Source organism: Acomys russatus, chromosome 12 (genome assembly GCF_903995435.1).
Source record: "Acomys russatus chromosome 12, mAcoRus1.1, whole genome shotgun sequence".
In the NCBI taxonomy this organism is placed as follows: domain Eukaryota; kingdom Metazoa; phylum Chordata; class Mammalia; order Rodentia; family Muridae; genus Acomys; species Acomys russatus.
Window position 1 is genome coordinate 43,742,248 of NC_067148.1, and position 17,849 is coordinate 43,760,096.

At 46.9% G+C, this 17,849-nt stretch overlaps 1 protein-coding gene across 1 annotated transcript in view; it reads right to left on the reverse strand.

The window, feature by feature from the left end:
• The window catches only part of Ankmy1 (ankyrin repeat and MYND domain containing 1), a 49,874-nt gene that overhangs the window by 25,933 nt on the left and 6,092 nt on the right, over positions 1–17,849 (reverse strand). Inside the window, exons 2-5 of the mRNA XM_051154369.1 lie at positions 17,044–17,206; positions 13,278–13,467; positions 11,570–11,713; positions 1,595–2,067 (exon numbers count right to left, since the gene is read on the reverse strand). Of these exons, the coding sequence (XP_051010326.1) occupies positions 1,595–2,067; positions 11,570–11,713; positions 13,278–13,467; positions 17,044–17,206 (970 nt within the window). The remainder of the gene's footprint in view (positions 1–1,594; positions 2,068–11,569; positions 11,714–13,277; positions 13,468–17,043; positions 17,207–17,849) is intronic.

Sequence of the window (17,849 nt, forward strand, 5' to 3'; positions counted from 1 at the left end):
GCTCCCCATTATCTCAGTATCTACCACTCCTTTATTACCCTGAGCCTGACAGCTGCACTGCCAGGCAGTTATAATCAGGATGGAGTACCCTGTGAGGGAGACGTGATCTAGAGGTGAAGTGCTCCGGGTACGTCCTGCCCAGCAACAAACTGCAACCAAACCTTGTACATGGCTGGCTCCTCTGGCTCACTCGAGTTTACTAGGAAATCTGCTCTTAATAGCAGGACCCTGAGTGAGCAAAAAAACTGCCATACACAAGGCCCCACTGCTCAGAGACAAGCACATACATCCCACCTTCTGCTTATTTGCTTTCTGCTGGAGTAATGAATATGTATGTCCCACACAAGGTCATCACACAACACTGAAGCATCCTGTATGCTGTGCTGCCATTCACAATAACTCATGGATTTTATTCACTCAATAGTTGTCAATGATTATAAGCTCAGTTGATGACTGCACAATGAATGAATGGCATAAGTGGAAGAATGGATGGATGGATGGATGGATGGATGGATGGGTGAATTGGGTGGGTAGATGGATGGGTGGGTGGGTAGGTGAATGCACAGATGGAATGGGCAAGAAGATGGATATGGAGGTATAGACGAAGTGGGTTAATGGATGGGAAGACAGGTGGATAGGTGTTAAGGGTGGTTGCGTGGGTGAAAGGATGGATGAGTGAGTGGATGAATGAATCAGTTGATGGCTCAATGGTGTAGGTGTGTAGGTGGATGGATGAATGGAAGAATAAACGGATGAGTAGATGGGTAGAAAATAGTCATTTGTGCCCATGAAATGCCCATTGATACCTAAGGGCAATGTTTAAGGATATAAGAAAGGTAGAAGGTGCTTGAGTATTTTAATTTTAAGGTAAACAGTTTCCTCAGGGGATTGCTGACTTCCCCGAGGCTCTGGGAATGAATGGTATATTCAGAGATGGCAGAGATGGGCCAGTTTTGATGGATTTCCTTGGAAAGGCCAGAGGTCTAATCAGTTTGCAGGCCTCATTCCTTCCCCACATCCCACCCTTGGCTCTCTGTCAGACCCTTCATTAACAAACAGTGGTGATCACTATCTCTACTGCTGTGTTGGTGTGTGCAGGGACTAGACTCATGGAGCCTCCAACAGCAGACAGGAACCTGGCCTTAAAGTGCATAAGCTCTGGCTTACAGAAGAGGGAAGGCACACAGGTCCAAAAGCTAAGGTTTGCCCTTGGGCATCCACTCAGGGGTTTCTCTTTGGGATTTCTCTTCAGTTCTGAGGAGCAGCTGCTCCTTTACTAAGCCACTCCTGGTCATTCCTCCCCCCAGGGCTAATGGAAGCCTGACGTCTTTGCTCCACTACACAGATACAGATGCCTCACAGCTCTACTTGGCTCCCTTCCTTCAGGGTATCTGAATGGTCTCACAGCACAGGGAGGGCTGTTTGAGACACTAAAGCAAATGCTGCTTGTTCATGCTCACCCAATAAGCAATGCTGAGAGCTACTTGGGCCCTTAGCAGCACCACAGCAATAGAGAACGCTAGAACCCTTCCCAAAGGGGACCCCTAGTACATAAGGAGACAAGATAGAGAGAAAGACTAGACTGATTGATCACCTGAACTTGTAAGTTTGCTTCTGCATTTTGACCAACAAAGGAGTCTCATTTGTTATAATCCAGGGTTCTTCATCCTCATCAAACGTAGGGATTTCGTCTACAAAGATGTGGTCATCCAGCTTTTTGCGCAGGGAGTCCGTCATGGGCAGGTGGTTATTGTCAGTCGAGTAGACATGCATATCCGGAGGCAGTGTTAGGTCATCATTCAGGAGAAACTTCTTATATTCATAGAAGAAGGGGTCCTGCTCCTCAGGAATGCGCCACTCCACCTTCTCCTCATCTGAGAGACTGATTCTCCGCCTTGAGCTAGTGAGGAAGGCTGAGTATTCTGGGTAGTTCAACAAGGAGAAGCCACCGGGAACCTCCATCCCCAGTTTGAGGAGGTGCTCACGGAACCACAGTCCAACATCCTGACTGCCATCAGGGTAGGTCTCGATGCCTGGCCCGAACCGTTGGTCCGCCTTATACAGTCCCTACAAGGGAAGCCCACAGGGCCACGAGAGACAATCAGTGCTGCTTTCTACTGAGTGACAGGTTCCTAAAATCAGCAAAAGAACACGTACTCCCGAGAGACGCATTCGTTCACTCCACACGCCCTGGCGGAGGAGGCATGCTAGGCCCTGGAACACAGCGAGTCCACCTTGCTCAGACAGAATATGGGTGTATGGAGAGAGTGCTGTGATGAGTTGGAAGACAAGGGCCAGACTAGGAGCGACCTCTCCTAGGTGAGAACATGTCAAAGAGCTGCAAGCTGGAGCCGTGATGGAGTCATACGGGTGGGTTCATTTCCTAGAGACTTCTGCTACACAGGCAAGGCAATTTACCTACAAGTGTCTATACTTATTTTTTTCTTTTTCTTTTTTTTGTGTATTAAGTGTCTATACTTATAAGGATGGAGAAACTACTGCCTGTTTTGTTGCACATTCACCTTATTTATTTATTTATTTATTTATTTCAGATAAGGTCTTCCAGCAAAGCTCACTAGGAACCATCCCACCCCCGTCTGTCACTCTGATCCACTCCAGCCCTAGAGTGAACCTTGTCCCTTGTGATATTAGCCTCCTCTCAGAGTATGTGGCTCTGCCTTTTTCTGGACTGATGGCCTAGAGCTGAACGTGTTCATGGGTGCATGAACGGCAAAGAGCCTTCCCATGGGAACTGGCCTCAGTCTCCCCACTCCCCACTCAGTTAGTTGAGGGATACACTGCCCTAAAAAAGGGCCCCCAATATGCTCCTTGCTCTCCACTCTGAGTGCCTGGCTGTGCTCACTGGTTTGCTGTCATGAAGAGATGACCCCATGGGTATGAGCCAAGAGGGGGAGAAGGATGGAATAAAAAAGCTGAGTGGAGAAGAGGAGGGTTGCACCTGGCTTTCTATGACCCCAAGGGAGAGTGCAATTTCTAGGCCTTTCCAAATGCTTCTGTTACCACCCACCTTGGGTATGCAGAGAAGGATCTCAGACAAGAAAACAGCAGGTTGTGGTCTGGTACAGGGGTCAAAGGCAAGTCCTAGCTTCCTGCAAGATGCGCCTCTTCTAAAGTGGCAGCAAAGGGTTTCTGGCAGTCACTGGGAAGTCAAAGGAAGACAGGGCGGCCAAAGCCATAGGTCTAAAATGTGGAAACTGTGGTTCCATGCCTTCATCCACCACAACACAATCTCACCTCAGCATCCTGGTGGGTCTGAGATGGGCACAGGGGATGTGAAGGGTCTATAGCCTGGCAGAGTGGCTAGTGAGACAGAGGAGGGCAGTGTCTGAGGATGGCTTCACTCAGCAGGGGAGCATTATGGGGTGGCAGTTACTCTAGAAGACCCTGTGAGGGGCAAAGGCAGTGGAGTGGGAGGTTCATAGGCAAAAGAAATAGGTGGAGTGGGACATAGTAAGGGGTCAGGTGGTCTGTAGATCTGATGGGCCTAGCAAGGAAGTCTCACCCTTATCTGGAAAGCTCAAGAAAAAAGTCACTTAGGTAGGAAGTGGTATAAGAATACAAGTAGTCCCACAAAACCTTCAACCCAAAATTTACCCTGCCCACAAAATATGCAGGAATAAAGATGGAGCAGAGATTGAAGGAACGGCCAACCAATGACTGATCCAACCTGAGACCCCCCCCCCCATTGGGAGAGAGCCAACCCTGGACACTGTTAAGGATATTCTGCTATGCTTGCAGAAAGGAGCCTAGAATAACTGTCCTCTGAGAGGCTCTGCCCAGCAGCAGATTGAAACAGATGCTAGGACAGACCCAAGACCAAACATTAGGCAGAGCTCAGGGAGTCTTGTAGAAGAGTGGGGCAACCTGTAGTGGTGACCTGTAGAAGGATCTGGAGGAGACAAGAATTCCACAAGAACACTAAGAGAGTCAACTAACCGAGGACACACATATGTAACTGATAGGCAGCTTGGTCTTCATGTGGGTCCCCTAGAAAGTGGAGCAGGGGCAGTCTCTGACATGGAGTCTGTTGCCTGCTTTTAGATCATTTTTCCCTAGCTGGGCTGCATTGTCTGGCCTCAGTGGAAGAGGATACTCTTAGTCCTGATGTGGCTTGGTGGGTTGGTACTGGGGGGGAGGGGAGGTGCTCCCCTTTTCTGAGGAGAACAGGAGGAGGTAGTGGGGAAAGAGGGTGGGAGGGTGGGACCAGAAGGAGAGGAGGGAGGAGGCTGTAATCAGGATGTAAAGTGAAAAAATTAAAACATCAATAAAAAATTTGATGATGATGATAAACTGGAAATTATAACATAAAAAAAGAATGCAAGTGGGCCAGGAAGAGAAACTAAGGAGCTAAGCAAGTCAAGGGCCAGAGGGAAAGATGCATTCCAAGGGAAAAGAAACTGTCTTGTGTGTGTGGAGTCCACAGGTGCTCTTGCTCACTGGTAGGAAAGAACTCAAGAAGATAATCCAAGAGTCAGCAAAGCCACAAGTTCAAGGTGGCTCCTCACGACAAACAGACCTGCATCCCAGCTGTCCCAGGGTCGAGGCAAGGGACTGCACACTCAAGGCGAAGCTGGACTGCAGAGAGAGCTAAAGGTCCTCCTGGGCGAGTTAGTAAGACCCTTTCTCGAAATATAAAGCTAAAAAGAGGGCTGGGGATGTAACTCGCTCTTGTCTAGTATGTACAAGGCCCTATGTTTAATCTTAATTGCATCAAAATTTATTCTTCAAAAGACATGGTTGAGGGAAAGAAAGACACCCCAGTGCTGGGAGCTGTTTTTAAATAATACTACTGATACTCAGATGGCAGAATTAGCATGAAGAGCTCTTTAACTGAAGTAGCATAAACAATGCAATTAATATCACTAAACAAATGGACAATTTACCACAAGAGAGATGCAGACAACAGATAGGAATGCCCAAGAATCAGCATTGCCTGCCACCAAGGTGCTCCACGCCCACACCACAAGGAGTTGACACAACGTGCCAACAAGAATTCTAATGTCCAAAAGATGACTGCCAAGTGCTGACAAGAATGTGGAGTCACTGTGGTGTCCCTTTGTTGATGGCTGAAATGGCATGGCCACTTTGCAAAGCAGCTGGGAGGGGTCTTATAAAACTGATTGCACACTTACCATTGTAACTATGGGCCTTACTCTCAGGTATCTGGCCAAGTGAGAAACAACACATGCATGTGCCTTCAAGAAGGCTGAGAGGCAACTGTTTTTAGTGGTTCACAGTAACCAAAAATTTGAAAGAACTCAAAAGAACATCTATTGGTGAATTAAAAACAAAGGAAGAGCACAAACAACAGCCAAACTGTGTGTTATTCATACAGTGAAACAGTTCTCTATAATAAAACTAAACGGAAGGTAGAAACATGTGGGGTTCAGAAAAATCACGCCCTGGAAAAATTAAGCCAAGAAGGAGACTACATCCAGGGTGATTCCTTTATAAGAATGTCAAGAATTGGCAGGGCAGTGGTGGCACACACCTTTAATCCCAACACTCAGGAGGCAGAGGCAGGTAGATCGCTGTGAGTTCGAGGCCAGCCTGGTCTATAAAGTGAGTCCAGGACAGCTAAGGCTACACAGAGAAACCCTGTCTCAAAAAAACCAAAAAAAAAAAAAAAAAAAAAAAAGAAGAAGAAGAAGAAGGAGGAGGAGGAGGAGGAAGAGGAGGTGGTGGTCAAGAACAGTCAGGTGTCATGGTGCACGCCTTTAATCCCAGTACTCAGGAGGCAGAGACAGGCAGATAGCTGTGAGTTCAAGGCCAGCCTAGTCTACAAAGCAACTCCAAGAGAGCCAAGGCTAACACAGAGAAACCTTGTCTCGGAAACAAAAACAAAAACAAAAACAAAACAAACAACAAAAACATGCATCTTTCAGCATGCTGTCTAAAAGGATGGAAGTATGTGCTCTTAGATCAAAAAACAGCATGTTAAAAACTAGGTGTGGTGGTGCAAGCCTTTAATCTCAGCACTCAGGAGGCAGAGTTCAAGGCCAGCGTGGTCTACAAAGTGAGTCCAGGATGGCCAAGGCTACACAGAAAAACCCTGCCTCAAAAAACAAACAAACATTTAATCCCAGCACTCAGGAGGCAGAGGCAGGTGGATCGCTGTGAGTTCGAGGCCAGCCTGGTCTACAAAGTGAGTCCAGGATGGCCAAGGCTACACAGAGAAACCCTGTCTCGAAAAACCAAACCAAACAAACAAACAAAGTATGTAATTCAAAATAGGAAAATGGATTTGAAATAGTCTAAGCCCATTCTTGTATTTTTCAAACCAAAAACTTACCCTATAATGTTGGGGGCAGTCCTCGAAGTATAAAGAGTGTAACATTTCTAAAATAATAGTCTGAAAACAAGATGATTTTTAAAAAAATATCCTGTCAATCCAAATGAAGGTTAGACGAGAGAAAGGATAATGTTGAACAGTGGGGTCAGCACACCGCACACAAGGCAACAGACTTAATCCCAAATGTACATCTACTAACACCGAACATGGCTGGTCAAAAGCAGATGAGGAACCATTAGCTAAACACATGATTTAAATTCTCCAGTAGCCAACTACAAAAAGTAAAACTTGGGGTAAAATTCTAATATTCTTTAAGACAATCTCAAAATAATGTATTCCAGGCTGGCCTTGAACTAAGTAGCCAGGCATGAGCTTAAGTCTCAGAACTTCATGATCCCACCCCTAGACTGCAGGCATGCACTGCCACATCTGGTTTATGCAAAGCAGCTTTGAGTGCTGGGAAAGGACTAAACAGGCTACATCTCCTGTCCTGAGGTGAAACTCATTTTATTACATTAGTTATATTTGGTTTGGTTTTTCCAAAATATCTCATTTAAATATACCTGCCATTCAAATCTCTTCAGATAGCCTGTGTGGGGTTTTTTTTTCCCCCCTTGATAAATCTTTGCCATCTGGTCTGTGAGAGCTGAGTGTGGAGCTCAGGAGAGCATGTTCCTAGCATCTGTATGACTCTGGGCTCCGCCCCAGCACTGCCAAAATAAAGAGCCTGGTGTGTCTCCAGCTTCACGGAACACCTTACTTGGAGAGACGTATTTCAACCATTCAATAGACGCATCACAATGGCTTGTAGCCACTGTGTGAGACCCGGCAGATCCAACTGTCCAGTGACCATCATTGAACTAAATTTAAATAGGCACATACACAGTTTCAAAAAGGAAAGAGAAGAATATCTAAAATTACAGTAACAGATATACCACAGTGAAGATAATATCCCAAAATATGTACTTTTATTAATATTGAAATTAGACGTTGGCACAGAGCTAACAGAATTCTCAACAGAGGAATATCGAATGGCTGAGACACACTTAAAGATGTTCAAGGCTGGGTGTGGTGGCACACGCCTTTAATCCCAGCACTTGGGAGGCAGAGGCAGGTGGATCGCTGTGAGTTGGAGGCCACCCTGGTCTACAAAGTGAGTCCAGGACAGCCAAGGCTACCCAGAGAAACCATAACTCAAAAAACCATAAAGCAAGCAAGCAAGAAAGAAATGTTCAACATCCCTAGTCAGCAGGGAAATGCAAATCAAAAGGACTCCGAGATTCCATCTTACACCTATCCAAATGGCTAAGATAAAAAATTCAGGTGACAGCACATGCTGGCAAGGATGTGGAGAAAGTGGAACACCCCTCCATTGCTGGGGAGTACAAACTTGTACAACCACTTTGGAAATCAATCTGGCACTTTCTCAGAAAATTGGGAATAGTGCTACCACAAGACCCAGCTATCCCACTCCTGGGCATCTACCTGAAAGATGCTCCACTACGCAACAAGGACATTTGCTCAAGTATATTCATAGCAGCCAGAATCTGGCTTTATTCGTAATAACCAGAATCTGGAAACAACCTTGATGTCCCTCAACCAAAGATTAGATAAAGAATCTGTGGTACATTTACACAATGGAATACTATTCAGCTAGCTATCAAAAACAAGGAAAGCTTGAAATTTGCAGGAAAATGGATAGAACTAGAAATGATCATCCTGAATGAGGCAACCCAAACCCAGAAAGACACATGTGGTATAAGCTCACTTAAGAATGGATATTAACCCAACATAGATGTCCCAGCGGGGGATCGGGACAGATACTGGGACATGCAGCTGGACCCTGGGTGAAGCAATGTGAATGGTATGGAAGAGTGGGGGGATGGAAAGATTGGGGGGGGGGAGTTGTCAGGACCTCCACAAGGAGACTATCAAGGTTGGCAGATCGGGACCCGGGGGGGTCTGCACAAACTGATGCATTCATTAACTGAGGACATTGCAAGCAGAGGACCTAGATCCCCGGTTCAGATGTAGTCAGTGGACAGCTTTCTCCACAGGGGGAAAGATGAGCAGTTGGGGGGGGGGGGGCTGCCTTTGACAAGAATCTGGCGACCTTGACTTGATCATTGCCCTTAGGGGAGATGCCCTGTGGGAGGGGCCCCAGAGGAAGGGGAAGCAGGCTATCCAGATGAGACCTGATAGCTGTGGTCAGATGGTGGTAGAGGAGGACCCCATCTGTCAGAGGTCTAGGGGAGGGGAAATAGGGAGGGAAGGTGGGAGCAAGGGGATTATAATCAGGATGTAATATGAAATAATAATAATAACAATAACAAAAATAAAAATTTTTTAATTAGACATTGGGTCATGAAACATTAAAGAGGGTTTTTGCTTGGTTCAGTTTGTCTTTTTCATTTGTTTGTTTTTGAGTGAGCCTCTCTCTTCTCTCTCTCTCTCTCTCTCTCTCTCTCTCTCTCTCTCTCTCTCTCTCTCTCTCTCTCTCTCTAGCCATAGATGTCCTGGAGCTTGCTATATAAGCCAAGCTAGCCTACAATTCTCCCAAGTGCTAGGACTAAACCCGGCCTGGAGAGATTATTTTTAAAGAAGGTATATCAATGTATTACAATAAAAGGACATAGAATAAATACCAGGGATATACAATAAATCTAAAAGTCTACCTATGAAATAAATAACATGGTCTCAAAGTAATGAAGCTGAACGTAGAACTGTAAGGAGTAATTAAATATTTTTTCAATGGTGCTGAGACATAGTCTAACTCTCAACTACTGGCAGAGTCAGTAGACAAAAGGTAATAATAAATAAAAATTTTAAATGTTATATTCAAAATAATACAAACAGCAAAAGTATGTGACTCAGAAAACATAATGGTCAACAACTGCTGAAATACATTTAAAAATTGGCCTTGGCCCTCCGCACATATGTGACAGTTATGTAGCTTGGTCTTCTTGTGGGACTCCTAACAGTGGGAGCAGAGGCTTTAGGGACCCTTGATTCCTACTGGGTTTCCTTGTCCAGTCTCAATATGAGGGGAGGTGCCTACTCATCCTGCAACTTGATGTGCCATGGTTGACTGATCTCCATGGGAGGCCTGCCTTTCTCTGAAAAGAATGGAGGAGGGGTGGATGGAGCGGGAAACAAAGGGACAGAGGGGATGAGGGCCTTGGGGGGGGGGGGGAGGAAGGAGGGGAAACTGTGGTTGGGGTGTAAAAAGAAAGAAAAAAGAAAGGAAAGAAGGAAGGAATAAATCAAGTGCATTTATTTTTTTAAATGTTGGTCTTGTGCAGAATGAGACGTTCAGCAGGTAGAGAAACCTGCTATGCAAACCTGGTGGCCTGAGTTCCATTCTCTGAACCCCTGTTAAAACGGAACCAACTCCACAAAGTTGTCCTCTGACCTCCACATAAGCAAACAGATTTAAAAGGCAAAAATTAACACTACAAAGTCAGCCGTGCTGGGTAGGCATGGTGAGAAAGGCCATTTAGGGAGCTGGGCAAGAAGATTGCAAAGTTAAGACCTGCCTGGTTACAGACTGAGTTCAAGGTCAGTCTGTGCAGTTTGGGTAAGACTCTATCTCAAAATAAGTAGTAAAAAAAAAAAAAAAAAAAAGGAGGGGGAGGGAGGTCTGTGGCTTAGTAGCAGAAGGTCTGCCATGCATGCGCAAGGCCCTAGGCTGCATCTTTAGCACCACAAAAATAACAATAACAAAAGCAAAAACACAACAACAACTCGACCATAGTCTTAGGTCATAACACTGGTAAGTACCCAGAAAATCAGTAGCAAAAACTCAGCGGAAGCCCATACTCTGAACCTAAAAACAATACTCATGACAAGGAACCATGGGTCAAAGACAATCAGAGGAGAAATTAAAATGCACTAGAAATGACAATACAAGGGAATCAAAACTTTGGGCCACAGAGCCAGTGTGTATGTCCGGTAAAAAGCAGGCAGTCAGTGAGAACTGCTTAGAAACTCACTGGGAGGTCTGAGGGGATTGGGGGATGGGGGGAATGCACAGGGAGGGTGGACAAGAAGAAATTGTTGGTAAAACAGAACCAAATGGACAGATCAGCTGGCTCAAAAGCTGACTGTCTGAAGGAAACAAATAACAAAATGAATGAACACCTCCCAAGTGAGGAAAGACTGCCTGAAAGGCTGCCTGGACTCTCAGGGAGGAACTAGTCCCACCCACAACGAGGCGCATTGCTATTAGCAAGAATCACTAGTAACACCAAGTGCTCACAGGGATGCAGACGGGCATCCTGCACCCATTGGACAGGGCAAAACATCATAGACAGGGAGCATGCAGACACATGGCCCTCAGGCTACACTTAGAAGTTGTCTCAGGGAAGTGAAAACCTGCACTTACTGTTTACATGACACACAAAAACCAACTGACTCTGTGCACAGCAGCTTTGTCCTCAATCACTCCAAACAGGAAGCTGTCTAAAGGTTTTTCAGTTAAGCTGTGGTAGTTTCCGTAACCAAAGAAACAACAGGAACACTGGGCTACCGGGTGAGATCTGCCCTGCAGGCCAGGAGGAAGACACAGGACTGCTCTGCAGGGCTCCCCCGTGTGGCCCTCTCTTGCAAAGGCACAGTTACAGGCAGCAGGTTAGCCCTGGCTGGAACTGGAGGAGACACTACAAAGGCATGGGGCGGTGATGTGGGGTGAGGGGGTCAATCTGTACCCCAAGTACACAAACCTACACTTGTCGAAACTTTTCAGAACTTTCTATTAATACAGCGCATACAATTGTGAATTATATGTAATAAATTAAGGGGTGGAAGGGCGTGTGTATTTTTCCCCCAGAGGGAGAAATATATATATAGTATTTTTAATCCAAAAGATACATAACTTGATAGCATCCCTCTGGGGATAGATACATTTTCATTTTTTATCTATATCCTTCTTATTGGTAGTATTATAGTCACTAAAATAAGAAAGCTACTTCTATTTAAACTGTTCTAGAACCCAAATATCTTTTTCTTCAATGTCCCAGATAATTGCTGTACACACTCCTCACCCAAATTCACAAAGGCCCCACCATATAGAAACACACAGTGGTACTACCCCTCATACAAACACACAGAGGCCCACCCTTCACATGTGTGTTCACACAGTAGCCTCTCCCCCTCATGAACGCACAGCAGCTCCTCCCCTCACATGAGCACTCAACAGCCTGACCCTCATGGACACATAGTGGCCCCACCTATCACATGATCCCAGGATCTCCTTACCTGGAATAACTTTGTTTTCATTAACATGGTGCCATAGCCTTCTCGTCGGCTGAGATAAAACATGCCTGTGAAGCTGGAGCCATCAGGCCATGAATAGGTGCCCACACCATGGCAATGGTCCTGGTAAAACTGCCCACGGTAGACCTATGGAGTGGAGAGATCAGTAAGCCTCCTGTCTGGGAAGAGCCACTTACCCTTGGAACCCCAAGCCTGGCAGTAACTGCTAAGCCAGGCACCTGATTGGCAGTGAATGAGGACCACAGGGCTGGGAGAGGCCTCTTAGGTGCCCAGACACAGGCTTCTTTCTGGCCAGGCAGCCAGCCCTCTCAGTACACCCTCCCTGCCCTCAAGACTCCTCAGTACAGGGTCCATCGCGAGCCTCCGTGCCCTTGTCCTGAGCTCTGCTGCTAAGTATGTCAGGTTAGTTCTCCAAAGGGCATGGGAGAGGAAAGGAAGATGTCACTCATCCTCCAGGCACTGTATATGGCCTGTACACTGTTAGGTGGCGTCTTCCTCTTCAGAAAAGGCTAGCCCAGAAGCTCTTAGGCATGACTTGTGAAGAAGTCATGAACGGTGGGCAAGTATACACCCAGTGATTCACACACCACCACCTTCATGCAACTCCTATGCTCTAAAATGCTCCCCCCAGGAAGAGGAGATGGCCACGGCATGCCTACCTCCATCCTGCCCCAGGCCACAGCTGCCTGGATAAACACAGCCTCCTGTCTGGGGCCGGGCTCATGGAGCTTTAGAAATGAGGCTGGAGAATCCCTGCTCCTTCTCCCGTTTCTCAAAGAAACAGGAGGGACTAGATGCTGGAGGGAGGACTAGGTCGGTAACCCCAGCCATGGGCACAGTTACAGAAACCCTTGCCAGAGACAGGGCCACATGTAGGCAATTCTGATTTCTGTAAGTCCATATCTGATTGCAATCCTTGTTTTGAGAATCTCTTGTCTCAATGTTATGTAAACACTGCTCCCCAATTGTCCCCAGATATGCCAATAAATCTGTTTACAGCCAGTCACCAAGCAGGGGAGAGAAAAGGGCTGGATTTCCTTGCCAGGAGTTAGAGGAGAAAGTAGCCCATGGGAGAGGTTCAGGTGATATCAGGAGAGGAGGTGGACCAGGGAAAGCTACGAAGTGCAAGCATCTCTGGGATGTACATTGGGAGGAAACCAGATTAGTTTAGAGGGTTAAGAATAGAATAGTAAACTGGGCTTGGTGGAGCACGCTTCTAATCCCAGCACTCGGGAGACAGAGGCAGGCAGATCTCTGTGAGTTCCAGGCCAGCCTGGTCTACAAAGAGAGTTCCAGGACAGCCAAGGCTACACAAAGAAACCCTGTCTCGAAAAACAAAACAAACAAACAAACAAAAAAACAAAGAAAGAAAAGCCAAAAGAATAAGAGGGGGATATGTTGGGTGGGCTGGAAGGAGTGGAAAGTGGGGTAAATATGATCAAGATGAATTGTTTACATGTATGAAACTGTTAAAATATAAATAAAAATAGTTTAAATAATAAAACATTCAACCAGAATAAGATCTTCTTCAGTCATAGCTCCCAAAACTCCAGGAAAGCACAACATGAGGCAGAAATGTGCAGCTTCCTCCTCTGAAATTCTGTAGAAAGCCTTAGCCTGGTGCTGCAGGCTGCTTAGAAAATCCACACCACCAGCTCTAGGCAGAAAGGCCCCTGCTGAAGGCACCTACTTCGCCTGTGGGCCAAGAGAACTCGCCGTATCCAAGCTTCATGTTGAGTCCAAATTCCCCTCTGTAGACACAGCCATCCTGCCACTCCTGAACCCCTTGAACGAGTTGGATATAGGTCTCTTTCAGGTCCTGCTCCCTCCGGGGGCCTTCAGACTCCTCCTCATCCTCCCTAAAGTGCACTGGAGGGTCCCTAGAGAGACAGGAAGTTAAAGGAGAAGCCATGAGGAATGCTGGAAGAGTGACTGTGTGCAGAGCATCACTCCTCTATCTCATGTCACTCTCTGGGTAACTCCAATGCTCTCTATTTCCTCAAAGGGAAACTGAGACACAGAAGATGCAGCAGTTACCAAGATTGCATAGGAAATGAACTCTGCAGGAATGTCACAAACTGGCAAGAGTATATATGCCTATCCCCGAGATAGGACCAGTCAGCCCCTCTAGTTATTTCCAGACAGATGTACCCACAGCTGGCAGTACCAACCCCAGGCTGGGCAAGAAACAGACACTTGAACACACAGGTAGACCCATGAAAGGTCGGAGAGCAGCTAACTGACAGACAAGTGGACAGGTGCAGGATGCATGTACAGCAATAGGGAGAGGTGTGTCCAAGACAGGTTTGCTTTTCTCTTGCATTCTGAAGGGATGACCTGTTACTTAGGCAACTCAGCCTAAGGCCATTGCACTCCCCTCTCAGCTCTCTTGGGATGCTGTGTGGCAACACCTCTGCTCTAGAGAGCAATCCCAATGTCTGGCAGCACACACATGGGATCCCTCAGAGCTTGGTTGTCAACTTGATTGTATCTGGAATCAACTAAAACCCAAGCAATTGGGCACACCTGTGAAGGACTTTATGAACTGGATCATCTGAGGACAGAAGATTCACAATAAATCCAGGCCACACTGTCTGGTGGACATGGAAGGAGGAAGTGTTTGCTTTTGCCTCTTGCTCTCACTCTTGCTGGCAAGTTCATCTATCCTGCTGCTAAGGCACTCCTTCATTGTTATTAGAACTAATTCTTTGGTATTACAAAAAAGACCAAAGAGGCCGGGTGTGGTGGCACACGCCTTTAACCCCAGCACTCCGGAGGCAGAGGCAGGCGAATCGCTGTGAGTTCGAGGCCAGTCTGGTCTACAAAGTGAGTCCAGGATGGCCAAGGCTACACAGAGAAACCCTGTCTCGAAAAAAAACCAAACAAACAAAAAAACAAACAAAAAAGACTGAAGATCAGCTGAAACACCCAGCCTTCTTACCTAAACAGCTACAGATTCTTGGTCTTTCTTTCGGGAGACAGCTATTTTTAAACTACCTAAACCACATCATGTAAACTGATTTAATACATCATATATATATAATGTTATGTATTATATATGGCAGAATATAACACACACATGTACGTGCGTGTGTGTGTGTGTGTGTGTGTGTCCTGTCAGTTCTGTTAGAGAACCTTGACTAACAAACCTCTGACCCCATGCACCAGCCAGCTCTCAGTGCCTGTAAAGGGCCACCGAGCCTAAGTTTAACATCCACCCAATAAATAAAATATCCCACTGCGAGAAGACAAAATCCACATTTGGTATATTCTGTTCTTTCTGTATCACTATATACAGAAAGAAGCCAGGAAGGACAGACATTCAAACTGTCATGATGAGTCTGAAGGTACTGCTGTGGGCTGTTGTAAATTCTTTTCAGGCTGGCCTCAGACTTAATGTGCAACCTAGGCTGATCTTGAACTTTCTTTTTTCTTTCTTTCTTTTTTTTTTTTTTTTTTTTTTTTTTTTTTTTTGAGATGGGGTTTCTCTATGCAGTCTTGGTGATCTTGAACTTTCAACCCTCCTGTCTCTGGCTCCCAGGTGTGGAACTGCGGGCATGAACTGCCTTGACAGCTTTGTACAATGTTGGGGAGGGTTAGACCCAGGGCTTTGTGCATGCTAGGCATGTCTGTCTAGCTGAGTCACATCCTAGGCCTTGAGTAATGCTAATGCTGAGCTACACCAGCAGCTCAGAAATGTCCTTCCAAGAGGTACTCAATCAAAGTAAGATCATTAGTGTGGGCCCTAGGCCAGTATGACTAGTCCTCAGAAGAAGGAAACCTTCATTTGGGGACAGAGACATACAGAGGGGAGATAAAATACATAGCCAGAAGGAGGAGCAGGAGGAGGAGGAGCAGGAGGAGGAGGACAGGAGCAGCAGGAGGACCAGGAGGACCAGGAGGAAGAGGACAGGAGGAGCAGGAGGAGGAGCAGGAGGAGGTCATACAAGCCAGGGAGAGAGAAAGGGCATCAAGCCTGAGTTCCTGTGATCTTGGGCATCTTCCTCCTGAATTACACCTGACCTTGGCACTTTGTTACAGAGATCCTAGCAAAGTGAGACCTGGCCTGCAGTTCCTCCCTTCCAACATGGCACACGGACTACTTGAATCATTTTGGAAAAGGCCTATCAAAAAAAGGAAAGAAAGTGAATTTTTTTCCTGAAGAAAAAAAAAATTGAAGCCAGTTAAGAATACAGCTGGGTGATCTATAAAGCCCAGTGAAGAAGCATTACAACTGGCACAGAAGGGGCCCAGTACCTGGCTCTGCCCCTTCTAATCATTTGTCTAACTAGGCTCCTGGCTCCCTTTGTGACTAAGTTTTTTCATCTGTGCGAGTCTTCTGGGCAGCTAGCTACCACAGACCACCTGTGTTTGTTTACTTCCCTGGTTCTAGGGGCTGAAAGTCCAAAGTCCAGGTATCAGCACATAGAGGGCTTGCTTCCTAGAGCCTTGTGGATGTGAACTCAGGTTGACAGAGAAAGGGTGGAGGGGGGGGGGAGAGAACAGAGCCTTGCTCTGGTCCCTCTCTCTCTTGTTGTAAGAACTCTAGTCCTGTTATGAGGCTCCACCTCACAACCTCACCTGAATTCAGTGGCATGCCCAAGTCTAGCCCAAAAGGACTATCACTTTGGGATTAGAGTGTCAACATGAAATTTGAGGTACATACGCATCCAACCCCAAACCATGGCAGGGGCAAGTACGATGAGTGCAGTGCAGATTGAAGGTCTATTTACAGGCAAGGCTCTGCTGAGGCTCCTGGCCCTAGCAGACCCTACTATTAACAACTGAGCGCGAAGGAGCTGTGCTGGAAACCAGATGGAACAGGGTCATTCTCTCAGCCATCTGGAAGTGGACAGGATTATGCTGACAATCCCAAGAATAGGCACAGGATACCAGCTGCCGCTTACCTTCCTTCTTTTCCCTTGGATTGCTATCATGTTGAGAGTTTTCTTCTGCAGAGGAAACTTTTACCCTCCTAGGCTAGGGAAGGTAATAGAACCTTTAGTAATTTAGTAATAGGAGGAGGAGGAAGAAGAAGAAGAGGAGGAAGAGGAAGAGGAGAAATAGTCATATTGGAGGCAGGGTCTCACAATGTAGCCCTAGCTGGCCTGGATTGCCCTTTGTAGGCCAGGCTGGCCTTGAACTGACAGATCTGCCTGCCTCTGTCTCCTCAATGCTGTGATGAGAAGTAGAGTACCACCACACCGGGCTCCCTTTGGTGGATTTTTTAAAAGATGTTATTTATTTTATGTATATGAGTATTCTATTTGCATGTACACCTGTATGCTAGAAGAGGCATCAGATCCCAGTGTAGATGGTTGTGAGCAGCCATGTAGGTGCTGGGAATTGAACTCAGGACCTCTGGAAGAGCAGACAGTGCTCTTAACCACTGAGCCATCTCTCCAGCCCTCCTTTAGCGATTTTTAAAGGCCTGCCCCAATACTGAATGCCAGTACCTTCTGGTGAAGAAGGTGTAGCTCTTCTCAGACTCCTGGCTCTCAGTGTCAGCAGACTGACCACTTTGCCCCTCCAGACCTCTGGAGCTGTAAGTTTTCGAGCCTTGGGAGTCCAGAGTGACACCGGAATGAACTTCTTCCATGTCTCTTCTCCTCTTCAAACCTAGAAGCAAATCTGTGATCACAATTCGCCCTCAGGACTGTGGACAGTGACAGCTGGGGGACCCGCTTGCAACCCTACTGGGCTCAGTGATTCCCCTTCCAAGTCTTCAAGTAGACCCCTCTAGCCCCTGAGGGCTCACTGGCCTTCCTGAGGAGGAGGAAGGGGGTTTCCTGGCCTTCACAGAGCAGTCGCCACCGCAAGGGCCGTCAGGACCCTATGGTATCTGGCTTTGCCCACTGACCTCGAGTCGCCCTCAGCTAAAACTGCAAAAACCTTCTCAGAGCAGCGGAGTAGATCCACTACAAGATCGCGTCACTGTTGCCCTGGAGATGGCCACGCCCAGCCCCAGGAATCTAAGCCAAGTTCAGCTGACTCATACTCCCTTCACTACCCCATTCCGCCCCAGACCCTGGACAAATCTCTGCCAACTCACTGTGATAGCCACGGCCAATCCCTGAGCTGGCCACGCTGGCTCTGCCACTGCCACCGCCACCGCTCGAGCCCTTCTGTGGACGCTGGCTCTGCGCGTGTCAGCCCTACGCTGTCAGTTAGCTTCTGGGCCAGAAGCTGCCAGCACTCCCAAGCAGAAAGCTGAGCGGAAGACCTTGGAACCAAGGCTTGATTAAGGCCCGCTGATTGCCAC